General features: G+C 32.0%; 3 protein-coding genes, 1 long non-coding RNA gene and 1 pseudogene across 5 annotated transcripts; 3 read left to right on the top strand and 2 right to left on the bottom strand.

Moving 5' to 3' along the window:
- Positions 1-1,563: 1,563 nt before the first annotated feature.
- On the bottom strand, positions 1,564-2,776 carry LOC125594043 (cytosolic sulfotransferase 12-like). Its single transcript, XM_048770363.1, has one exon. The coding sequence runs from the start codon at positions 2,708-2,710 to the stop codon at positions 1,739-1,741; it is 972 nt and encodes a 323-aa protein (XP_048626320.1). The 5' UTR covers positions 2,711-2,776; the 3' UTR covers positions 1,564-1,738.
- A 6,431-nt stretch (positions 2,777-9,207) lies between these two features.
- On the bottom strand, positions 9,208-10,511 carry LOC106357767 (cytosolic sulfotransferase 12). The gene has a single exon (XM_013797462.3). The coding sequence runs from the start codon at positions 10,329-10,331 to the stop codon at positions 9,351-9,353; it is 981 nt and encodes a 326-aa protein (XP_013652916.2). The 5' UTR covers positions 10,332-10,511; the 3' UTR covers positions 9,208-9,350.
- A 2,995-nt stretch (positions 10,512-13,506) lies between these two features.
- Positions 13,507-15,464, top strand: LOC125574860 (D-aminoacyl-tRNA deacylase-like). Its single transcript, XM_048770362.1, has 9 exons — positions 13,507-13,779; positions 13,848-14,028; positions 14,105-14,247; positions 14,314-14,377; positions 14,465-14,517; positions 14,679-14,734; positions 14,810-14,884; positions 14,954-15,127; positions 15,213-15,464. Exons 1-9 carry the CDS (start codon positions 13,555-13,557, stop codon positions 15,298-15,300), a joined length of 1,059 nt encoding a protein of 352 aa, XP_048626319.1. The 5' UTR covers positions 13,507-13,554; the 3' UTR covers positions 15,301-15,464.
- A 5,147-nt stretch (positions 15,465-20,611) lies between these two features.
- On the top strand, positions 20,612-21,649 carry LOC106424519. Of its 2 annotated transcripts, XR_002659154.2 has the most exons (5): positions 20,638-20,679; positions 20,770-20,829; positions 20,898-21,069; positions 21,171-21,427; positions 21,509-21,649. It is a non-coding gene; the product is annotated as an uncharacterized LOC106424519 (long non-coding RNA). The 2 variants fall into 2 exon arrangements; XR_001284890.3 differs by having other exon boundaries at positions 20,612-20,679; positions 20,770-21,069.
- A 2,016-nt stretch (positions 21,650-23,665) lies between these two features.
- Positions 23,666-24,788, top strand: LOC125594044 (annotated as a pseudogene).
- Positions 24,789-25,168: the final 380 nt, after the last annotated feature.

Genomic DNA, 25,168 nt, shown 5'->3' with positions numbered 1-25,168 from the left:
CGGTTCTATAGACGTCCAAATCCAACCCATAATCATTGAGTTAACCGAAAGCCAAAGCTCCAAGTTAGAATCGGTTGTGGATGGTTTCGTAATAGATCCATCGATGAACCCAAGCTTCCGTTTGGCACGAAGAGCATTGGTCATCTCACTAGACCACTCATTATAATTATCTCCTGTCAACGTCAACGACGTGATCGTAGCACCCGGATTATCGGACACATAAAAAGAGTAAGGTGTCGTAATCTTGTTCCCAACGTCACCGACATTGTCTGATGTTCCACTCTTGATGGCTGACGATTCATCACCTTCAACCATCTTTGCTGAATCTCACAGAGAACCAGCAACACAACACAAGCCTCCGAACTTCGAAGAACTTAAACACAAGAAAAAATTTCTAGGTCTCAGAAAATTTCTGCTCTGATACCATGTAAACTTAGGAAACGATATTCTGAATAGACTTTCTTATTGAACAAGTTTGACAATACATCGTATATATACAACTCTAAAGACAAGATATTCCTTAACGGAATTGGTTATTATCTCCAAATATAATGGAAGTTATCCTAATCTCAAGAATGGAAATATTCTATTCCCTACTACATATATCAATTTTAAGGTTTGTATAATAATTTGTAAATAATATTTTACAACTCATTACCCTCATATTTATATAGTTTCAAAATTTTGATATTCATTTTCACTTTATAAAAATTTCTTATCTATTAAAAATAGCTTAATTCCTAACTTTAAAAGATATATCGTAAGCACCCACCCAGTTTACAGTTTTCCTATATTATTAGTAAAACTTTGTATTAAATAATTGTAATAAAATTGCATGTTTTAACTAATATTAATTATTGTATTTTACATGTGCTAATAATCTAAAATCTTATTTTGATTATTTCGTTTACATCATCTAATAATCTAATAATAATATTAGATATACTAATATTATTAAAACAATCACAAATGGCAATACTAATCATATTTAATAATCCATAACTATCACCTAAATTAGATATACTCTATCAAGTTAAATAGTTAAACTATATGTTATCCATGTTACCAATTAATAGCATAACCCATAATTGATAGTCACCTAGTATTATTTTCCTAAATAATCCTTAATCAAATCTTTATTTTTATTAATAAATATCATAATATTAGGAGTGAACTTAGAAAAATTCATCAACGTTCAAGTAAGGAAACAAAAATTATTAAAAATTTATATACTTATATATAGACATTTAAAAAAATGTAAACATAAAGTGGTTAATATGAATAACTATAATAAGTTATTCACATTATTCACTTTACAAATAATATTTAGGAGATTCTATCTCATGTTATTTCTGTAATGAAATAAAAAGGTATTAAATAAGTAAAAATGCACAAGTTAAGATTCGAACCGATACATTTAAATCATTGAAAGACATAACCACTACAATAAAGTAAACTACTATAAGTTTTTTAACTACTACAACTTTTGATGCCCTTAAAACATGTTATACTAATTAGGTGCCTAAAACACAAGTTTCCTTTGTTTTAGGCCAGGACCAGTTGTGAATATTAAACAACCATGATCTTTTTTTATTCATACAACAACAAACAACAAAACATAGACAGCAAAAACAAAAATCACAAGATTGAAGAAAAACATCATTAAAGCATAATAAACACCTCACAGAAACTCGTCGACAAAAAAAAAAACACCTCACAGAAACTCTAAAATATTGATTCAACAAGAAAATTTTAGACCAGAACCTTGAAACTTCTCTTCCATGGTTCTATCAATTTCCTCTGCCAAGGACTCACTCAAAGTATCTCTCCATCCTCCAACCTCTCCTTTTCTGAAGAAAGCTTTAGTCTCCACGCCATTTGGCAACTTCCCTTCTCTATTAGCTTCCAGGCTACTTAAGCTCTCAAAACTACACAACTTCACAATCCCTCTCACTTCTTCTGCTTCAATAAAACCACATCCCAAGAACTCAGCTATTCTCTTGATCGTATCTCCAGTCTGCTTCTTCAGCTCTTCATAAGTAACAAACAAGACCTTGTTCGGATTTTCGAGGCTCGCATACCAATACTCCAACACATGATCCCAAAAGGGTCCACCTATAAACTTACCTTGACAAAACGCTTCAACCGCCTTTTCAATGGGATAATCAGCGGTTTCTTCAGGAGCAAGTTTCTTCCCAAAATGCCATAAGGAGACAAACATGTCCTTTGGGTTTCTACAACAGTACACAATCTTACAAGACGAGCTCTTAACGGACTCGGGCAGGGAAAGAAGCGATATGTGCGTGTTCATGAGTCTTGGAGAAGGCAACTCGGAGAAATCGAAATTTGGAGACTCGTAGTAAACTCCTTCCAAGAAGGGTATGAGAAGGTGCGGGTTGGTAACAAGAAGAGGATGATTTCCAGAAGAAACTGGAAACTGGTTTCGGTTGATGAGAGCAAAGACAAGAGCTTTTAACCAAGTGGTACCTGATTTAGGATTGGTGACGAGGATAATGTCTGAATCTTTGGCCTCAAAGTGTTTTTGGCATTGCAAGAGTCCTTGTAAGAGGGCTTGTGTGTGCCAACGTCCTTGAAACTGATACATTTGGCTCACCAACCAACCTTTCTCGCTTGGAAGAGAAGAGATCAGATCTCTTGTTTCTTGTGTCAGATCTTCATCTCTCAAGTAAGATGATGATGATGATGACATTGTTGAAGAGTATAGATAATCTTGATTTTTTTTAGAAACTATAAGATGTTTTTTGCATCTATGAGGGTAATACTTGTGTGCTATTTATAATAAGCACAATATCGATGGAATAGTCAACATATCCTGCTCTACAAGTAAATCGCAATACTATTCTCGGATTTATCTTTTTGTCTTAATCTTTGATGGAATAGTCAACATGCTTGAAGAGCACGTAGAATAATATCTCAAAAGAAAAAAACAAGAGAGAGAGAGATAATCACGGCTCTACTATCATATTGTCAGAAGGATGAGCGCCAGAATATTATAAGAACTTGTTTGTTATTTTGTTGACGCGCTGTTTTTAATATTAACTAGCTTTTGATCCGCACAGGTGTTTGTACTTCGTAAGTATATGTTTTTCATCTGTATAAACATTTATGTTACTCAAACCCTAGCCGTCGAGAGAAAAAAAAGGAGATTTTTTATAGTTTCAAGTCGATGGCGGGAGGCTTCTATAGCTCCGTTATCGGCTTGTTTGATTCGTTCTGCTTCTCTTTCTTTGATTTGATTTACTTCTCGTTACTTGGTTTGTTTGATTGCCAATTTGTTTTAAATCTGGCAAAGTTTTTTATTAGTCTTTTGTATGCTTCTTCCAATGGATTTGGAGAGATAAAAGTTTCGGGTCAATTGAACCGTTTAGAAAAAGTAATTGACAGATCTACTGCGGATGGTGGCGACGGATCTTACCGGCTTCAATCGTTGATGGTTCTTCATGTGACAGTGATGGAGTTCTTGCTGCAAACTATGGTTACTTCAAAAAGCAGCATCAAATTCTATGGAACGGTAATCTCTTATCTCAATGGCTCCTACTGGAGTATTAAAAAGAGAGTGACAATCGTTCTCAATTCATTCTGAAGCGTGGTGTTTTTGGATTAATACGAAGATTATCTCCCTTGAGATTCAGCTTCTCCAAAAGCAATATGGAGCTTTTATATGAAAATCTTTAGTCATCCATACGCAAGATGTGTTGTTAGTTTACTTTGGATCCCTACTGGTGTATCCTTATTCTACTCTTTTGTTTTGATAATTCTCATTGTTTAGAACTTTTTGACTATAAGATTTAATAATACAATCCAAAGCGTTAAAAAAAAAAACATTTATGTTACTAATTCCATTTATAAACTATGCAGTTGTATTCTTCTTTTATTGTACTTTTATTGGTTTTACTTGGTAATTAAATTAATATTCTAAAGTGTAAAATATTAGAGTATTAAGTATGTGCTTTATTAAATTAAACTATAAATATTGTGATTAAAATTATATGTAAAGTTATAATTTTATAGTTATTTTAACAAATACATTATTTAGATAGTAACATACAAAATAATTGAAAAAGTAACAAAAAATATTCAAAAATAAGTACAGATTTTTGATAATTTTATCTACCAAACCCAATTTGAAGTTGACTCACGCAATCGTGCAGGTATTTGATAAGAATAAAAAATTGAAATCTATAGAAATAAGTAATTTCATACCATTTTATTCCAAAAATATTGTAATAACAATCAGTTTTATGATGGACAGTGATATCATATAACAATCTCACATCTATTAATAATTGGAGTTATAATTAGGAAAATTCTCTCAAATAGACATTTTTAAGTTTTTGACACAAAAAATAGCCCTTAAAAATAAAATGACGAAAATAGCTTTATTTATTTTGAAAATTCTAAAATTTATTTTTTATTTTTTTTTAAATTTGAACATATCTCCAAAACCCAACCCCTTAACTCTAAACCCTAAGTCTTATATTAGTTAACCTTAAGGGTATAAATGCATATTTACCATTCAATAAAACCTCTTTTGGTCATTTTCCTCTTTGAATGTCTATTTTTGTGAAAATAAACTAAAAAAAAGCTATCTAAGAGAATTTCTCTTATAATTATATGTGTCTTTTTATTTTATAAAAGAATTATTTTTCAACATTTAATTTTTATAGATATATAAGAATTACATATTACATTTTTTTAAATTTGGCATGTCTACACATAAACATTCTTATTATTTTATATGTTAGTATTTATTGTTTAGATTATTCAGTTCCTTGGTTGTGTATATGAATTTATTTGTACTTTGTAAAATTTTGGAATATAAGTAATTAACATGTACATATATATTTGTACATCAACTTAATAAAATCACAGAAAAATTAATTACAATCATTCAAACTTTGAATTAAGTAGCTATTGTAAGTTGGGCCATAGTAATATATGAGAAAAATAAATTTTAATTTGGACCATAGTACTATTAATGTTTTCATCATTAGCCTATTAAGTTTTTTTTTCTGGGAAACAAACAAACAAACCTTTTGTGAACAGGAAAAAAAGTTTTCGTTTCATTTTAAGAGCATCTCCAACCCACCTCTATTTCTACCTCTATAATAGCATTTAGAGAAAAAATCACTTCAACACATCTCTATTTTTACCTCTAAAATAGAGATTGCTATTTTTTTTCTCTATTTATAGGGGAAGAAATAGTATTCCTCTATATTTTACTCTATATGTAGAGATCTCTATTTTAGAGAAATACATTGGAGTAAAACTCATCCCTATTATAGAGTTCTTCTATTTTAGAAGTAAAAATAGAAAAATACATTGGAGATGGTCTAAACAGAGCTTATCTCTCTCGTCCTAAACCTCCTCTTTGTTTAAAAGGAGACTCCGTAGAAATAGGAAATAAAATAATATTTATGATTTACCCGTGCAGAGTAATAACAGGAAGGAAAGAAGTGTGATTGGTTCTATTTTGTAGTCACATTAAATTAGGAATGACTTTTTGATTGATGTCGAGTTTTAGGATGGAAATAAGTGTGACCGGTTCGATTTTCTACTCACATTAAATATATTGATATCCAAAATAGACTAAACCATAAAATCCCTAAACCATTAGGATTTAACCATAATGGACTGTTATTAAAAGGCCAAACAAACTTCTATTTCTAACCAAACACCCAAAATATGGGCTTCTATTTCTAACCAAACACCCAAAATATGGGCTTCGAAACTTATATTATCGAATGTATTTAAGACGACATAGTTTTAATTAGAGTGGCATGAGAAGGTAATTTTTGTGGAAAACTTAGGGGTAAATACAAAATGTACTTTAGTTTTAATAGATTACTAGATTTTGACCCGCGCTTTCAAAGCGCGGAATCATTTCTTATTAAAATTTCATTTAAATTAATAAATATTTGTCTAATTTATATTTTAATAGATTTTATATTTGTTTATAGTAATTTTTTATAATTTTGTCTTCTTTATTTTTTATTATATAATAATAAATTTGTGTACTAATTAATTTGTGCAAACTTTTACTCAATAAATTTAAGGGCAAATCTCCAAAATAGCACATTTCTAAGTTTATATCACAAAAATAGCACTGAAAAACTAAAATGACCAAAATAGCATTTTATCTTTTGAAAAATTTAAATTTTTTTTATTTTTCAAAATTTGAAATCTTATCCCCAAAACCTCACTTCTCAACTCTAAACCCTAAAACCTAAACTCTAAACCCTAAACCCTAAATTTTAAACCCTAAACACCACCCCTTGAGTGCTATTTTTGTGACTTTTGGCCTTGAGTGCTAGTTTGGGAACAAAAACTTGATTTAGTGCTATTTTGGTCTTTTTCTCTAAATTTAATTATATTGTGATTATATATTTGCTAAGGTTATTTATTTACGATTTTAACTTATTAATTAAATATTATATGAAAAATGTAATAGACATTACGTTTTTCATTCTACATATTTTAAATAATGCATAAATATTAAATTATAATTACACAAATATTAAATAATAATTATGTATTTAAATTGACTTATAATTTTTTTAAAAGAAAATATTGTTGGGCTTCTTTGACTTTAAGTTTTTAAATTATTGGGCTGTTTTGTTTAGTTGGACAGAAGCAAATGTGTTGGGCTTTTAATTTCTGAAAACCATTAAAAACAATTGAAAAAAGAAATGGAATGTTTTGTAATTAATAAGAAAATTTAGGGGCAGATTCATAAGAAGTATTCTGCTTTAATAGTATAGATATATTCAATATTTTTTAATAAAAATATTGATTTTTCGTAAACTAGTTTCCCTAGGTTTTATAATGGGATAATTTTATTTAATTTGTCTGTTATTATTATTTTTGTTTAAATTAGTTATATAATGACAGTATTGTGATTATTATTAAGTATGATGGTAATTTGGTCTTTATTGATCCATTATAACATGTATTAATGAATGAGAGTTCTTAAAAATGATGGCATGATTTAGTATAAAATGTGACATGCTTTCATTTTATTATGACATGTACGATTTCATTTACGAAGTTTACATTTTTAGTAAAGTTTCTCTGTAATATAAGAATATTTTATGTGTACTATCATTATTAAAATTTTTAATTAATAACATAATTATAAATAAATAAAAATTTTCATATCAACTTTAGAATTTAAAAATAATTTTAATATATAACTATACTTTATCATAAATAATTAAAATTTTGAGTTGTACTTTAACTAGATGTAAAACCAACTAGTCATGTTTTCAAATTATTAAATTTATTTATGTATATTCGCCATAATATATGTTCGTTCAGCGAGTGTTAATCAATTTAGTAAATTGAGTTTTATTACTTCAATGTATTTTTAACTAAAATCAACTAATAAAAATAAAATAATTTATGATAAAACTTAACTAAATCTGAAAATATAAATAATTTTGTTAAAACTAAATAAAAAAATTACGAATAATTATTTTAAGTTTTTTTTTAGTATTGATAAAGCTAAAATCTAAAAACATTATTAAAATATAATTTAAACTTTAATTTAATAAATAGTAATAATTTCTAAAAATATATCAACACTGTGCATGGCTCTCATAAAACCTTCTAGTTGATTAATAAGAGCTAATCCAAGTAATTTTCTCAGATTGTAATCCTATGGATTACAAAATATCGTACATCTTTTGCTATTAGAAAAATGCGTTCAATGTTGATTTATAAACCATAAAGTAATATGTTGTCTTTCCTCAGTAAGAACAAACAAACAAGAGAATCACATTATGGTGGTCTAGTGGTTTTTATAGTATGAGAAGTTGTCTTGTTGGTCCGGATTAGGAATTTGATTTCTCTCTATTGCAAAATTATTAGTCTCACATGTGGTTACACATATATAAATTCATTGTTTACGATCCATTATAATACCCAGAGCGAATTGCACCTTCCCTTTGGGTTTAGTACAAACCATTATATAGATCCGGAATATCCTCAGATTAATCAAAAGAAATAAACAAACAAACAAGAACAAAGAATATACTTTCACATTTAGAAATAAATGAACAAAAACAAAAGGAACAAAGACCAACTAAAATTAAAAATCCACTTCATTTTTAAGCCAACCAAGAAACAAAAATAATTTTGGTAGTGACAATTACGTATAATTTATAATTTCATCTCATTTAACTTTGTAATTATATAAACGTTAATGTTACTAAAATTTATTTTCTTTTATGTTCGCAGGAAAGTCAACTAGACGACTAAGTGGGCAATCGGAGTCCAAATCGAGTTTCGGTTTGAGTTCATTCATATTTTGGGTTAATGAATTTCGGCTCCATTCGGATATTATAAAAGTTCAAATCGGATTCGATTTAGGTTTAGTTATATACCCAACATCCGGTTGAACCCATAATAGTTTCTCTTTCATATATTAACCGGGTCATCTATTCTGAAAATATTAATTTGTACTTTATTAAACTTAATATATTTCTAATATTTTCAATAAATTTGTGTATGTGGTTTTATCAAATTGTATTTTTGTCCTTTAAAATTAATTTGGAAAACTCGTCCGTCAACCATATGAGACTCGTCCTTGAACTATATATGACAACATGAGACATATCATGATTACATGATTTATGACAAACCAAAACCTTGTATGAACAAGAATCATACATAATGAAACGTAATTAAATTAAAATTAACAACTAGCAATTCTATAAACGTAAGAAACACTATTTAAACTTAAAACAACATTTTATAAAATTCAAAAGCAAACTTTTTAATAACTGAAATTCAAATGCAATTATCAAAACATAAAAACATCAATAATAATCAAATATCAAACATATATATTACACTAAGTATTTGAGTTTATTATTCATGTAATAGATAATTACTTTAGTTAGTCAATAATATCCAATGAATTTGGGATACATATTAGGGATTGAGATCGGATTTGATATAAAACTTTTTTGGGGTTGAATTTTTGGGTTTTTTGGATATACATTTAAATTTGGATTTGGTTTGGGTAGAAGAACTCATAATCCAAAATACCATAGAACAAAACAATTTAATATTTATGTGGGATTTGGATTTATTTTTATCAGGTCGAGCTTGGATTAGTTTTATTTTGCCAGCGCTAATAAATGTGAACAATCCTACAATATTCAACTGATAAAAAAAATAATATTATCAAACAAACCATGATCGATCTTTTTTTCATATAACAGCAAACACCAAAACATAGATAGCAAAAACAAAAATCACAAGATTGAAAAAGAAAAATCATTAAAGCACAACAATAACAAAACAAAAAGTCTCAAAGATTGATTTCAACGAGAAAATATTAGACCAGAACCTTGAAACTTCTCTTCAATGGTTCTATCTATTTTCTCTGCCAAGGACTCACTCAAAGTATCTCCCCATCCTCCAACATCTCCTTTTCTGAAGAAAGCTTTAGTCTCCATTCCATTTGGCAACTTCCCTTCTCTGTTAACTTCCAAACTACTTAAGCTCTCAAAACTACACAACTTCACAATCCCACTCACTTCTTCTTCTCCAATGAATCCACATCCCAAGAACTCAGCTATTCTCTTGATCGTATCTCCAGTCTGCTTCTTCAGCTCCTCATAAGTAACAAACAAGACCTTGTTCGGATTTTCGAGGCTCGCATACCAATACTCCAACACATGATCCCAAAAGGGTCCACCTATAAACTTACCTTGACAAAACGCTTCAACCGCCTTTTCAATGGGATAATCAGCGGTTTCATCAGGAGCAAGTTTCTTCCCAAAATGCCATAAGGAGACAAACATGTCCTTAGGGTTCCTACAACAATACACAATCTTACAAGACGAGCTCTTAACCGTCTCTGGCAGGGAGAGAAGCGGTATGTGCGTGTTCATGAGTCTTGGAAAAGACAACTTGGAAAAATCAAAATCTGGAGACTCATAGTAAACTCCTTCCAAGAAGGGCACGAGAAGGTGCGGGTTGGTAACCAGAAGAGGATGATCACCAGAAGAAACTGGAAACTTGTGTCGGTTAAGGAGAGCAAAGACGAGAGCTTTTAACCAAGTGGTACCTGATTTAGGATTGGTGACAAGGATAATGTCGGAATCTGTGGCTTCAAAGTGTTTTTGACACTCCAAGAGTCCTTGTAACAGAGCTTGTGTGTGCCAACGTCCTTGAAACTGATACATTTGGCTCACCAACCAACCTTTCTCGCTTGGAAGAGAGGAGATCAGATCTCTTGTTTCTTGTGTCAGATCTTCATCTCCCAAGTAATCAGGAACAGCTGATGATGATGACGACATTGAGATCAATCTTGAAAAATATTAGAAACTATGAGATGTTTTTGCATTTATGAGTGTGATGCTTGTGTGCTTTTTATAAGAAAAATGTTGTGTTGAATGAGATGTTTGCTCAACAAGTAAATTGCGCAATACTTGGATCCTTTTGGTCCTAATCTTTGATGTAATAATAGTCAACATATCCTGCTTCTTGCAGAGCACGTAGAATAGATATTTAAAGAAGAGAAGAGAAGAGAATCACAACTCTTATAAAAGTCAAAGATAAGCGCCAGAATATTTTAGGCAGATGTCTTTTCTTGTTTGTTGCTTTGTCGGAAAACTTGTGATGGGCCAAAAGCTCATGGACTATGAAAGATCAAATCAAAAACACAAATAAATATACATAGGACTAAAAACAGGTCAGACCAGTTTGGTCCATCATGACAATATCACAATTCACAACACTATCCTAAAGAAAAAAAAGGCTCATTAAATAGAAAAAAAAAGAAGTTAATTAAGCAGATTCTTAGCAAAAGAATTTAAAAGAAGAACCAACTAGTTTCTATTCCAGTAGTCTTATCAAATCTCATCTGCTAGTAAAGGAGTCAAAGTATCACGAGAGGATGATTCCGTTCAAAACAAGAAGAACATTGAAAAGGCAACGCAAAGAATTGCTCCTCCCAGACGATGTTGTAGAGCTGATACTCGAGAAGCTTCCGGTGAAATCTCTGCTGAGATTCAGGACCGTGTCCAAGAAGCTGAAATCTGCAATCGATTCCTGACGTTTCCAGGAAAGATAATAATTGATCCAGATGTCTCGAAGCGGTCCACATGTCCTTTTCGTGTCCCTTAACTGTTATGATGATGATGGTCGTCTCAGCAAGAGAGAAGAGGATCGAAGCTTTGTGTTTGAATCAACAACATCAACTGCTTATACGTTCAGGGTGCCTACTATTGCAATTCTGGACAAGCACAAGTTACTACTCCAAGGTCGTGATTATCCTGATGCCATCGTCACACTTGATCTCCGTACCAACTCTTATGATTTACTTTTCCAACCTACCTATTCCATTGTTTCTGTTTATTATTTCGAATCTTTGTTGTCCCCTTAATTTTATTTGATAGTCTTGTTTTTCCTTTTTTAATCTTCACATTTTTTAAAAAAGAATCTTCTATGCTTTTAGTAGTTCCGTTATGCTTTATGCATATCCTCCATCATTCTAGTGTCAAAAAATCTGGAAATTAGATATTGTATCCTTCACAACTATTCCCATTGTAACATGTGTTCCGTGTGTTCGTAGAAGCTTACCACTCAATTTTGTCACTCTTTTTTATTGTCTTGTTTTCCTTTTATTACCCTTTATAATTTCACATTTTTTTTATATTTTGTGTTTTAGTAGTTCAATATAATTTATGCATGTCCACCATCATTCCAAATTCCAATGTGCTCATGTCCAAAACCTGGAGCATTTAGGTGAGTTACCTTTTATGTAATTCACAACTAAAAATGAATCAACTTTAGAAAGCTCGTTCCTTTAGTAGGCCTACCTCATAAGTCTGTATCTATATGACTCCATTCCAAGATGCATGGTCTAATCTTTTTCAACAGCAAATAAACATAAACCTATGAAGCATGAGCTTTTTATAGGGAAGAGAGGAAACAAAACTTACGATGTTGTTGAGATAATAATTGTATGTAGACAAAGCCTCTTTCACTGAGGATTCAATATTCATCGTCCTAGCTTTCTTAAGCAATTGTTCATCCCCAGTCTCTGCTACTACACAAGTATTCAACGCCTTCGGTTATACTCCTATAAAATTGCGTCTCAAACCATATAATGCTTACGAGAGATGTGTAATATGTTTTATAACCTTAATGAGGCAAAGCAAATATTAGGTGCTGCGGTGTAGTCATTATCACGTTTGCCTTACACGCTAAAGGTCTCAAGTTCGATCATGGGCAGTACCATCATTTTTCAATAGCTATTGTTTTTGTATCATCAATTACTTAAGGGTAGGCGTTCAGATATTCCATTCGGGTTCGGTTCAGCTCTATTCAAGTTTAAAGATTTTATCTCTATTTTGATATTTATAAATTTCGGTTCAGGTTCAGGTAATCCATTTAAACTATTTTTAAAAAATTAATAATTTATACACTTTAAATTTTTTCAAAATCTAAAAATAAAATAAAATAAAATAATACATATAAAATATATTAATGTATGCCAAAATACTTAAACATAATATATAAGTTGGTTTAACTTGAATATTTGGATAGAAAATTAATAGATGTTTCAAGTATTTTTGGTGTTTTGAATATTGTTTAGCTATTTTAGAAATTTACTTATGGACAACTTCAGAATATCTTATATATTTTAGATATTTTAACATATTAAATCTAAAATTAATTAATATATTTAAGTATATAAATATATTTCGAATACATTTGGGTATCCGAAATACTTCGGTTCGGATCGGGATCGGGTTCTCTAAATACAATTTTCTTGAATCCGTTCGGATATTTAACCAATTTTTATTTAGATTTGATTCTACTTTTTGGAACATATTCGGTTTAGTTCTTCGGATTCGTGTTTTTGCCCAGCCTATCGATTACTATGATTGATTTAAAAATTTTATAGTTCAAATTATTTATATTCATATTAATTGTTTTCAAACGATTAGTTAAACATTTGTTCTAAATTTTGATCTACAAAAATACAAATAGATTTTTTTTGTCGCTAAATTATTTTAATTTGTTACTATATATAACTTAATTCATAAATAGTTTTCAACAATATGAGTGATTTATTAAAAAGAAAATTATTAGGACTATTCTCTCAAATAGTCATTTTTAAGTTTTTATCACAAAAATAGCTCTAAAAAAATGACCAAAATAATCCTTTTTATGTTGAAAATTTTTAATATATATATTTTTTTATAATTTGAAACTTTATCCTCAAAACCTCACCCCTTAGCTCTAAACTCTAAGTATAGATTAGTTAACCCTAGAGTAAAATTCATTTTTTATGTTTTAATAAAACTTATTTTGGTTATTTTCTTTATTGAGGCTATTTTTTGTGACAAAAAATTCAAAAGGTTATCTGAAGGAATTTCACAAATTTTATTGACTGGAACGTTTAAATTTGGTTTACTAAACGAATTTACTTGTAGCGCTATAGCTTGTTGCCCAAACAAAAAGAAAAATCACTTTATTAGCTTTTCCAAATGTTGAAAATGTAGAAGAACAATGGTTTTGAAAACAAGCAGCCGAAACTTTATACGCTTCGTCCACTCGCACAAACAAACGCAACTCAGTCCCCAACCGCTTATAAACGCGACTTGCCGCGTTCCATTCTCAAAGCTAGAGATGGTGACACTGATCGTCGCGACCACCTACGACCCAGCGTCGATCAACCCCGCGGCGGCGCTTCTCGCCATGCCGGGATGGACCACCGGACCCACCTTACCGCCGGTAAAGTTACGATCTTTCTTCTCCTCCCCCATTCTTGTCTGAATCCTCTTCTTGTCGGATTCTTGCAGAACATCAAGAGCTTCACCAACCAGCAAACGAGGCTGATTCAGCACGATGTGTCTATAGTGAAGGAAGACGATCTCGATTCACGGTGGGAGGAAGCAACCGGAGAGGTTGTAGATGAAGTCATCTTCCTCAGCCGTCACACCGCCGCCTCGAACCGTCCTGCTCTCACCGTTCACCCCATTGGTATATGCTAAAAAGATCGAAACTTTCTTTGTGGGTTTGTGCTATTTTTCCCTCAATAGTTGGTGGTTGGTTGAAGGAGTGCTTCACTTAAAGGAAGGAGAATCGCCGCCGCACGGAGGAAAGGCCGGGTGGGCGGCGTTGCCGAGCCCTAGGATTGGTCCATGGTTGCGTCTTTTGAAGAAGATGGCTGAAGCTCATAGCTTGGTTCCTGAGTTTGAGGTATTGTTTTGTTGTTTGTTATTTTTATTTTGGAGATTGCTTTGTTTTATGTGTGGGTGTGTGTAGATAACATTGGAAGGTACTCATCATGGACCTATAACTAGTAAGCCAACCATGTTCTTGGAGATTGGTGAGTTTCTTTCTAGTTGAAATTTAGCCATTTCTTGTCTTCAGTTGCTTAGCTTGTGTGTGTTCTTTGTTTATTGTGTATATGTAGGTAGTACAGAGGAATACTGGAAGAGACAAGACGCTGCTCAAGTTATTGCTCTTGTAAGTAAATGAATATTCTTGTTGCTTCGTGGGGAATCAAAGACATTTGTGTTTAAAGTTTGCTTCTAACCATTAATATGCACTGTCCTCTCTAGGAACTTGCTTGTCAATATCTAAAACATTGCTTTCATTTAGTATAAACATTGTGTTTTGTGATTCAGTTAATATGGGAAGGGCTTGGGCTTGGAGGCGGTGAAGCTGTGGGGAGCTGGAACAGGTAGCTTAATCTTTACATCTCAAAAAAGAAAAATGTAGTATCATCTCAAGTAATGAGAATCAATTTGGTGGGCAGTGAAACTGGAAAGAGGAAGGTTCTTTTAGGGATTGGAGGTGGACACTATGCTCCTCGTCACGTGGATGTAGTTTTGTAAGTTGTCAAGAACTCTTTAGTGTAAGTATTTTCTCCGGCTGATTCTTGGTGTGTTGTGTTCATCAGGAAAGATGATATATGGGTAGGCCATTTGCTTTCTGGTTACTCATTGCCGATGGAAGAAGCAAAGCCTGGAGAGAATCACATTGGTGGAACTTGGAGACAGTCGATTCAAGCAGCTTTTGAAGCTACCAAAGCTTCATTCCCAGGGGGCGAGATCTTGGCTCATCTTGATCAAAAGTAATGTCCAAAATCATTCTCCTCTGTATATTTGTGTTCCTCTCGCGTGGATTACGAGTAAATGGTTGTTCTTTTGGGGTTACAGGAGCTTCAAAGGATGGCAAAAGAAGGCGATTACAGAGTTCTTGGCAGAACAGAACATCAATGTCGGGAGGCCAAACGATTTCACATGAACTGTGAGACCCATAAAACATAATTATCTGAGTTTTGGTTTATTGTTTCAGAATCTATCATTTGACGGTTGTAGATTTATTTTCAATTGTTATGATATATTTTCAAATTTACTTTTGTAAGATAACCATTTTAATTGGCTACTGTTGAACTAACTGTTAGTTAATTGGGATCCGATCTTTTTCCAATTCACCAAGAAAATGAATCAGCAAAAATGATTTTCCTGACTTTATCTAATAAATGGTGGCATTAAACGTTGTTTTATTTAATTTCAGTTCGAGATTCTTCTTCTGTCTTTTAAAGTCTAATTGTTTATTGAGATTTCTGTAAAAGAGAGCTGAGAAATTGCAGTCTAGCAGCTGTATAATTGATTGCTATAAATCTTATTACAATCAAATTTTGAAACTTTCTTGCTTATTATTATGACATTGCAGCTTTTATCTAAACGTCTTCTTCTCTACATTAGCAAAAAGTTGGAAAGTGGCCACACGAGTGGTTGATTGCATTTTTTGATGTTTATTATCTGTTCTAGACCTCATGATGTTTTGTTGTTGGCCTTTCACATGTGTGACTAACTATACTTATGTTCTGCATCCATAGAATACTTTACCCTCCAAGCTTGGAGAGAAACAGATAGATAGAACAGATAACTTTAAAAGATTCCATCCTCTATAATGAAGTTCCCTTATACTTATGTCTTCTCTCTGCAATTTCATTATTTGTTCTCTCATTCTTTTCTATGAATCTGCTTGAAAGTTCTTGATATTGTTCATCACTCTTGAACAATAGCAATGTGTATGAGTTGTTCTATGATACAAGAAGCGGCGACGAATGGGATAAAGACAACAATGGAGACCATTCTTGTGGGGACTCTAATGAGACTGGAAAGAAACTCAATAGTCATGATATTGTTGATACAAGGGATCCTATCGAGAAAGTTGATCCGGTGTTTTATATATATGGACAAGAACGTTACAGTTTGTGACTTGCCTGAGATTGTAGTTTGCTACAAGGAGAAAACTTATCATGTGGTGAAGGATATATGTGCTGATGAAGGTGTGTTGGTCCAGGAGAAGTCTGTGACGTGTAACTCAAATTCAAACTCAAACCTGTGTGAGTCAGAGGATTTGGTGAAGTCAAATGCTTTAGAAACAGAGTCCTTTGAAAACAGAAAGGGTAAGCTTGATTGATGATACTGAGCTTTGTAATGATCATAAGGCAAACCGAGATGTTGAAATATCTTCTAGAGATGAAGTGGCTACATCAGAGAATGTCTTGAAGGAATATTTAACTTTGGAAGATGTTCTATTAAGAAAATCTCCACCTCAGGTACAGGAGTAAAGAAGCCTAGTAACCACAGCTCTCGAAACAGAGGAACCAGAAAAAACAGAGGATAAGCTTTCCTTTGTTTCTACAACAATCTCTCAAGAACCAAACAGAACTTTCAACAATCCTGAAAGATCTGAAAATGTTTTAATCTCTGTTACATGGACGAATGTCGCATACAGAAAATTGAATTTTCATTAGTTTTATTGAAAATCTAGGAACTCAGATTGGTTTAATCCCTGCTACCCAATACAGTTATAAAAAAAAAATTATAACTATGTTTTTGTTATTTAACAGTTTGTCTTTTGTACTTGAAATGCCAGTCTTTGAGAATTGTTTGCTTCTTCATTGATGAGTCCGTTGGAGGAAGGTCCGTGATAACTAACCATTTGTGTCAGTCTCTGCCATAGATGATAGAGGAAGAGTCGCCTCAAGGAGCTTACTATTCTGAAAATCACATGTACAAATCACTAAACAAAGAGAAGATCATAACATGAAGTCAATGAAAGTAACTTTAAACCGAAGGAATGAAGTCAAGGCTGAGAGAATAAAACTAAATCACCACAAATGTATTGGGATTGGAACTTTGAGCTCTGCTTATGTTGAATTGGCTAGTACTAAAGGTACAACGTGAATTGGTTAATATGAAAAGAAACTTCAAACCACTATTAGAAAGACATAACTATGGCGACACCTCTTACAAAGTTTTATGGCATTAAACTCAAAACAATAGTGAGCATGCTAAAAATGTGACTTTCTCTATAGGGATCTTTTGGTGTAACACACCAACAAGCTTTATCACAAGGATTCCCTTGCAAACACTTGACAGAATACATTGAAAGAATCAAGATTTGGAAAGGAAACAATACTAATGATCATTAAGAGTCGATTATGATTCTCTCTTTTGTCAAAAAGTTTTGTTCTTTCAATATTAAAACAGAGACTCTCATAGATTCAGATATATGTCAAAATCATATGAATTTCCCCATAGAAACGCACAAGTCATAAGATGAAAAGAAACTTAAAACCAATTAAAAAGATATAACTATGGTGACAGCTCTTAGAAAGTTTTATGTCATTAAACTCTAAAAAAACAAAATTCATCATCATGTCAAAAGAACAAAACAACCATCAATCACAATAGTGATTAAATTCGAAAGCTAAAAAGATCAGAACTAAACAACCATCAATCACATCCCTAATCAACAGTCAGTCTTGAAACTCATGTGGATCGATACCCACATACATTCATGAAGCCAAATCATCCCTGCAAAAAAATGTTTTGTTATCACAACAAGTTAAAAGAAACGAGAGAGATAGACATGTGATTTAAATAGATTTTCCCTAAAAAGTTTAAACACGTTTTTTCTAGCCTAAACACAATGGAGTTGAATGCTTTCTTGACTGCTTAATACTCACCCCACATTTCAGTCAGTGTATATGATTGACGTCACAGATAATATATATAATCATTATATGATCAATGCTTCAATAATTGACCATGGTCCAAGAATGATTATATATATCGAAAGAAAGAAAGAGAGAGATACCTCAAAAGCATAGATGATTAACATGTTTTTTGACATCACCCACATAGTTTCCAACTGTTGAAAGCTTAACCATAATTGAATTACTAAACAATTTCTTTTGTTAAGTTTTCAAAAACAAAATCAAAATTTAATTTAATTTTTCCACCATACTCATACCCTCTTTGTATTGTTGCATTCACGAAATGCTACTTTTGGAAGCACTTTCTATGTTCTATTCTTTTTATAAGGAAACAAATCTAATGATAAAGAATGATTGTGTAGCATTAGTACAAAATAATTTTACAATTTTGAGTACATTTTAACTGGTCCATAGCATAAGCTTGAAAAATTGAAGTTTCAACCAAGAATTTCTTTGAAATTTAGTGAAGACAAGTATTTTTTGAATAACCAATTTTCAATCTTAAAAACCTCCTCATGAACTTGTTGACATCTATTTTCTGATCATATGCATGCGAATAATTAAATACACACATATTGGAATTCTGGACAAGCAAAATTTGTTGCAATAAGGTCATGATTACATTGGCACCATCTTCATACTTGATCTCCTTACCAACTTGATTTACTATTCAAGCCTTCATATTCCGTTATTTATTATTATTATTTCCAAACTTTTTTTTCCGTTTATTTTTTTTGCCTTGTTTTCCTTTTTATTACTCCAATATCTTGAGCTTTAGTTAAATTAGATATTGTATCCTTCACAATGAACTATCACATTGTAACATGTGTTCGTAGAAACTTACCAATTACCACTCAATTTTGTTACTCCTTTTATTTCCATTATGATGTTGTAAATTACTAGTCTCTTAGATTTCATCAGATTAATTATCTATAATTCCCGAAGCAGACATTAACAAAATATCATTCAAACATTTTCTAAACAAAAAAAGTAACCATACATATTACAAGAGACATTTATAAGCAGAAATTATTATTTCTGAACTTTGTTTTCCGCTTAATTTTTTTGTCTTGTTTTCCTTCTATTACTCCTTTGTAATTTCACATTTTTTAAAATATTTCATGCTTTAGTAGTTCAATTATGATTTATGCATATCCACCATCAGTCCAATGTGCTCATGTCCAAAACCTGGAGCTTTTAGGTGAGTTAACTTTTGTATCCTTCACAGCCAAAAATGAATCACCTTCTAGAAGATCGTTCCTTAGTAGGACTACCTCATAAGTCTCTACCTATATGACTCATCTCAAGAAGCAAGGTTCAATCTTTTTCAACAGCAAACAAACATAAACCTACAAAGCATCATGGTTTTCCAAGGGAAGAGAGGAAACAAAACTCACGATGTTGTTGAGATAATCATCGTATGTACGTAGACAAAGCGTCTCTCACTGGGGATTCAAATGCTAATCGTCCTAGCTTTCTTAACCAATTGTTCAGCCCCAGTCTACGCAACTACACAAGTATCCAACACCCTCGTTAAGATTGTACACGTGTAAAATTGTTTCTCAAATCATATAATGCTTATGATAGATGTGTAATATTGTTGTATATCCATAATGAGACAAAGCAAACATTTGGTACTGTGGGTGTAGTGGTTATCACGTTTCCCTTACACGCAAAAGGTCTCCACTGGAAGGCACACATCATGGACCGGTAACTAGTAAGCCAACCATGTTCTTGGAGATTGGCGAGTTTCTTTTTAAATGAAAGCTCTCTGCTTTCTCGAAATAGCCATTTCTTGTCTTCAATTGCTTATTGTGTATATGTAGGTAGTACAGAGGAATATTGGAAGAGACAAGACAGCTTCTCAAGTCATAGCTCTTGTAATTGAAAGCATTTTATTTAGGCCTGGGATTTTTATCCATAACCGAATACCCAAACCGGAACCGACCCGAAATGGACCGGTTCGGTTCGGTTTCGGTCCTAGACAATTTATCCGATGGATATTAGTGTTAATTATCCATGGGTATCGGTTCGGTTTCGGGTGGTTTCGGTTTTTACCCGAAACCGAACGGGTACCCGTTTAACCCGAATTCTATGTTTAAAAAACATAGATTTGTATCTTCTGAGGGTTGAACCCAGGTTGGATAGGCAAAGCAACAACTGTTATACCACTAGACTAGTTCAACTTTGTTGTATTTAATACATGTTACTAATATATATACAATTTCTATTTACTTTTTCTTAAAAAAATAAAATAAATAAATAAAAAACTGGTATATAATTATTTTATTTTGCAAATATTTATATAATTCACATAAGAAACGGGTATCCGGAACCGACCCGAAACCGGTAGTACCCGATCCGAAATCCAAACCGAAATTTACTAAGTACTCATTGGGTATAGAATTCATTTATCCGAAAAACCCGGACCCGATCGGTTCCTATCCGAACCCGAACCGAATATCCGAAATCCCAGCCCTAATTTTATTAATTTAAATATGGGAGGTAGAACAAGGTCATTCAGTATAAACATTGTGTTTTGTGATTCAGCTAATATGGGAAGGACTTGGGCTTGGAGGCGTTGATGCTGTGGGGAACTGGAACAGGTACATCAATGGTAGCTTAATCATTACTCAACATAAAGTAAAAAATTAGTAGTATCGATATGCACCAACGTGGATTGTTTTTGGTGGCAGTGAAACTAGAAAGAGGAAGGTTCTTTTAGGGATTGGAGGTGGACACATGGATGTAGTTTTGTAAGTTGTCAAGAATTCTTGAGTATGTTCAATTGGTACAACTAATTAAGTTTATGAATTACGATAAGATGTGTCTAAGCCTCATAAATGCCCTGAAGAGAAGTGGGAAGATGCAGAGAAAAATAGCAATGTGTGTGAGGTAAACCAAGATGTTGAAGTATCTTCAAGACACGAAGTGGCTACATTAGAGAATGTCTTGAAGAAATTTGTAACTTAACAACAGCAACAATAGCGATAGAGGTGAAGAACAATCTCCACATTTCATCAATCTATACAATCAAGCAAAGTTTCAATTTTTCAATCTAAAAGTTTATAACTTGCTGATGTGTGTGATACTGCAGGAGAAGGGGAAAAGAAGCTTAGACACCACAGCTCTCAAAACAGAGCTTGAAGAAACAGAGGATCCAGAAAAAGCAGAGAAGAAGTTTTCCTCTGTTTCTACAAAAACCTCTCAAGGCCTATTTAGAGAGACGAGTTTCTCAGCAGCAGAGCCAGTTTCAGGTCATATAACATACTCAGGACCAATTGTATTCTCTGGAAGCCTATCAGTTCGTTCTGATGCAAGCACAACGAGTGGAAGATCATTTGCTTTTCCAGTGTATTGTTTTTGGCTCATCTTAGCACTTTGTGAAACACAGAAAGAGAGACATATCTGAATTTTTTGTTATTTTATTTGCAGATTGCAGTCAGAATGGAACAGTAGTAGTCCTGTAAGAATGGCGAAAGCGAACAAGAAAAGACAAAAAGGATGGGGAGACATTCTTATGTGTTGTAGATTCTCTTGATCAAAAAAAGCTTTTCACTTTGAAGCACAGAGGAAGAAAGGTTATAAAATTTTATACTATTATTTTTTTTTTAATGGTGATTTATAGTGCAGTGGTGTGTGTAATTGGCACTTTGGTAGTATTATTTGGGTTAACAGTTAGGAATTTTTCATTCAAATGTATCATGTATGTACTAATGTACATGCTTTTGGTATAGCTTTGGTGATTATTAAAAAAGGTTATATTACAGTCAGTTTTGAAGTTTATCATTTTTTTGGTGGCCTTTGTCAAGCGTATCACCGACTTTGGTCAATCTATTTTCCATGCTACCAAGGTAAGTGTCTCGATTCTATTTGTGTTACAAAAAAAAGGTAAGTGTCTCGATTCTCAGCGATTCCAAATTTCCAAGACCGTTGTCTCGCTCTATTGTTGCTATTCCGTTGACCAAAATGATGATATATACCAATTTGCATTCATGTTTTGAAAATATAATTAAGTTATCTTCAGTTTAGATATGAAAATGATAGAATGATACTTTAGCCTTTTTTTTTGCTTTGAAAATATTGATTTTAGGCTTTATCCAATGTTTTTGTTTTAAAATTAAAAAAAAAACTAAAATGTAAAATGAGTAGTAAAACATTTATCTAAATACAAAATCAAAACAAAAAGTATATAAAAGATATTTACTATTTTTAATATTTATTGAAAGTTCAAAAACAGTCTTTTACATATGGAGGAAATATATTTTCTAGTCTTTATCTTGTTTTAACATTTTGTGCTTGGAAATGATTTGTTATAGATAACTGTTAGAAATATTATTAATCCTCAACAAACAAATCTGAACGTATCATGATTAGTTAGCGAAATTTTAATCAACACAATCGTCTTGACAGAGTAGCCATTACGGTATTCTTGGGATTTGCTTGAATTTGAGTTATTGGTTATTTCACAGAATTTGAATTAGTAGTCTTTTTTCTCGTTGGTCAGATTATTGAATATGTTATGATAGCACGAGGTTGATGATTATGATTAGAAATGTCACGATGGAAAAATGCATATCTAATCATGATATAGATTGACATTAATATTATAAAATACAAGCTTAACTTTATAGGTATACTGGTCATGCTAGCTAGCTCATTGTTAATCCCAAAAATCCAAAACACAAATTAACAAAGTTTAACAGGTTTTACGCGATCTGTTCTAGTGATGACATATTTTAGTCCTATAAAAAAAACCAGAGCTAATCTGATATTGATTTGTTAATTTTTCAAATTATAAAAGACATCCGGTACGGACAAGGCAAATTGGTTTACATTGTATTTATTGATAGTGATTAGTGTTTTGAGTTGGAACGCTTTCAAACGTGATATTAAGATGAATGATGCTACCAAAAGTGTTTGTAACAAACTAGAAAGTGATGATCTCATCTTCACCCCATTTGGATCGAGCTTTTAAGTAAGTAACTTTGGCGTGAATGTGTGAGAAAGAGCAAAGGGATTAGGCAAAAATGATGAGATACTCTCAACAACTTTGTTTATACCTACTCTCAAAGTTTAAACCATATTATGATTTACATATTTTAACTTTTGAAGCATTAACTAATTGTATAAACACTTGTTTTCAAAACGTCTTATTTTGTCTTTATCAATCCAGAGCCCCATATTTGATTAGCAGAATATTAATGAGTATGTTATTGCTGTTGATAAAAAAAACATTTTTTCAAACAACATATATACACTGTGTTACATTGATTTAATATTGTTAAGTTTCATAATCTAACGATTCAAAGCAATTGGCGATGACCACTTAAATATCCTAAAAAAAATGATTGCGATGGTTATCTAGCATTTTAATAGGATGTGCTCGTGGTCTGAGCGTCGACATATTAGAATACATGAAGATAATTTATTTTAAATGAATAATGAAGGGTTCTAAGCGATAATTCACTATTGCTTTTTATGCACACACACACATATATATATATTGCAATATGAGACACTTTAAATGTGAATGGAAAATGTTAGATAATTAGATATGGGATATAACGAGAGAAGAAAGACAAAAAAGAACAGAAAGGCAAAGACTCGACAAACTGGGTTCGATGAAGTGTAAGGCCAAACTTGTGTTTGTCCCGAGACAGACAACCCCGAGAACGAGCCTCAGTGGCGTGAACGCCTTTTTAAATCTTGAAATAATAAACTAATACAGTATGCTTTTTAATATAGTTTCTTAAACTTGTTTTGGAACTCTCGCTTGTGTTTCGTGAACTTTTGTTTCGTGAACTTTCTTTCTCACATACTTATATATAAATATGTGTGTGTAAGTTCCTTTTGGTTGATATAAAGAGCAGAAGAAGAAAAAGAAAGATATCACCCGAAGAAAAAGTTCTCGTAGAAATCACTTGAAGACAATGAGGCTAATTAGAGTCACCTTCTTGCTTTGTGCATTGACCTTTTTATTCCTTATAACTTCAACTTCAGCAGCTGTAACCGAAAAGATTATGAGAAAAATGGCGCCACGGAAACTCATGATCATCTCTAGTGAACATGATAATGTAAGAGATTGGTGAATGTGTTTATCTCCTAAATCTTTCAGATTGAGTTGTATGGAAAGTTTGGAAATCTCATAATATCCTTTATTTCATTTGCAAAATAACAGGTGATGACATCAGGTGCTCATGAAGGTTCAAGTGAGCAACTTCCAGTCACTTCTTCTGGTAAGTCAATCATTAGGAAATGATAACTATTTTACATAATAAATTAGTCATCAGACATTTCTTTTCATAAAAAGAAATGATTAATAAGTAGCAAAACTCATAAACACAGTTCTATAGTCAACATGTAAATCTTTGACCATGTCAGTAGAAATGTTTAAGTTATAATATTTTTGCATCTTTCTTCAGAGTTTTGTATTTAGTTGCAGAGAATCATAGACAAACAATTAAATCATTTGCAGGAGCATCTAACTAAGTTAATTATAAAAGAAAACCGCAAAAATCGTCATCTCTTTGTAATTTCAAAACTAAGAATTTGTAATAAATCTTGTATATTTTATTCTCAGGCAATTCTAAGAATGAAGATAAGAGATTAGGTGAAAAGAAGAGGAGAATGCTCTAGCGAAGTATCTATCGATGGATTATCCAAGGTTTAGAAGAGACGACCAGTTCACAACAATATGCCTCGAAGTCCATGAAAAATGCAATTTTTATTTCAAAGAAGAATTATTTTAGCTATATATTAGTCAATTAATTAATTGAGTAACAAGTTTTGGCTATACTTGTAATTAACGGATATGTTCGTGTTTTTTTTATACTATATAGTTTAAATTGCTGAAAATGGCCGACAAACATTGAGCAAAACCCTAAAACTCTGGTTTTGGGTTTGAGCTAATTTGCTCTTCGTTTCATGCACTGTAACATGGTGACTAATTTGGTTGTAATTTCATTCTAGATTAATACATTATTGTTGAATGTTCGCGATTAATATAAATGATAAAAAGAATAAAGTACAAAAAAAAAAGTTGTTAACCATGTATAAAAATGAATAGAAGTTTGGTGTGTTTTTGTTTTCTCT

This window comes from Brassica napus, assembly GCF_020379485.1.
Source record: "Brassica napus cultivar Da-Ae chromosome A2 unlocalized genomic scaffold, Da-Ae chrA02_Random_33, whole genome shotgun sequence".
Taxonomy (NCBI): Eukaryota; Viridiplantae; Streptophyta; class Magnoliopsida; order Brassicales; family Brassicaceae; genus Brassica; species Brassica napus.
The sequence above is the reverse complement of the archived record's forward strand: the minus strand, read 5'-3'. Positions and strand labels throughout refer to the sequence as shown.

Excerpts from the sequence above, each read along its gene's own strand:
- LOC125594043 (XM_048770363.1), bottom strand. The coding sequence starts at position 2,710 with ATGTCATCATCATCATCATCTTACTTGAGAGATGAAGATCTGACACAA.
- LOC106357767 (XM_013797462.3), bottom strand. The coding sequence starts at position 10,331 with ATGTCGTCATCATCATCAGCTGTTCCTGATTACTTGGGAGATGAAGAT.
- LOC125574860 (XM_048770362.1), top strand. The coding sequence starts at position 13,555 with ATGGTTTTGAAAACAAGCAGCCGAAACTTTATACGCTTCGTCCACTCG. Across the intron at positions 14,029-14,104 it reads TCTCACCGTTCACCCCATTG|GAGTGCTTCACTTAAAGGAA; the intron begins GTATATGCTAAA and ends GGTTGGTTGAAG. Across the intron at positions 14,735-14,809 it reads GCTGTGGGGAGCTGGAACAG|TGAAACTGGAAAGAGGAAGG; the intron begins GTAGCTTAATCT and ends TTTGGTGGGCAG.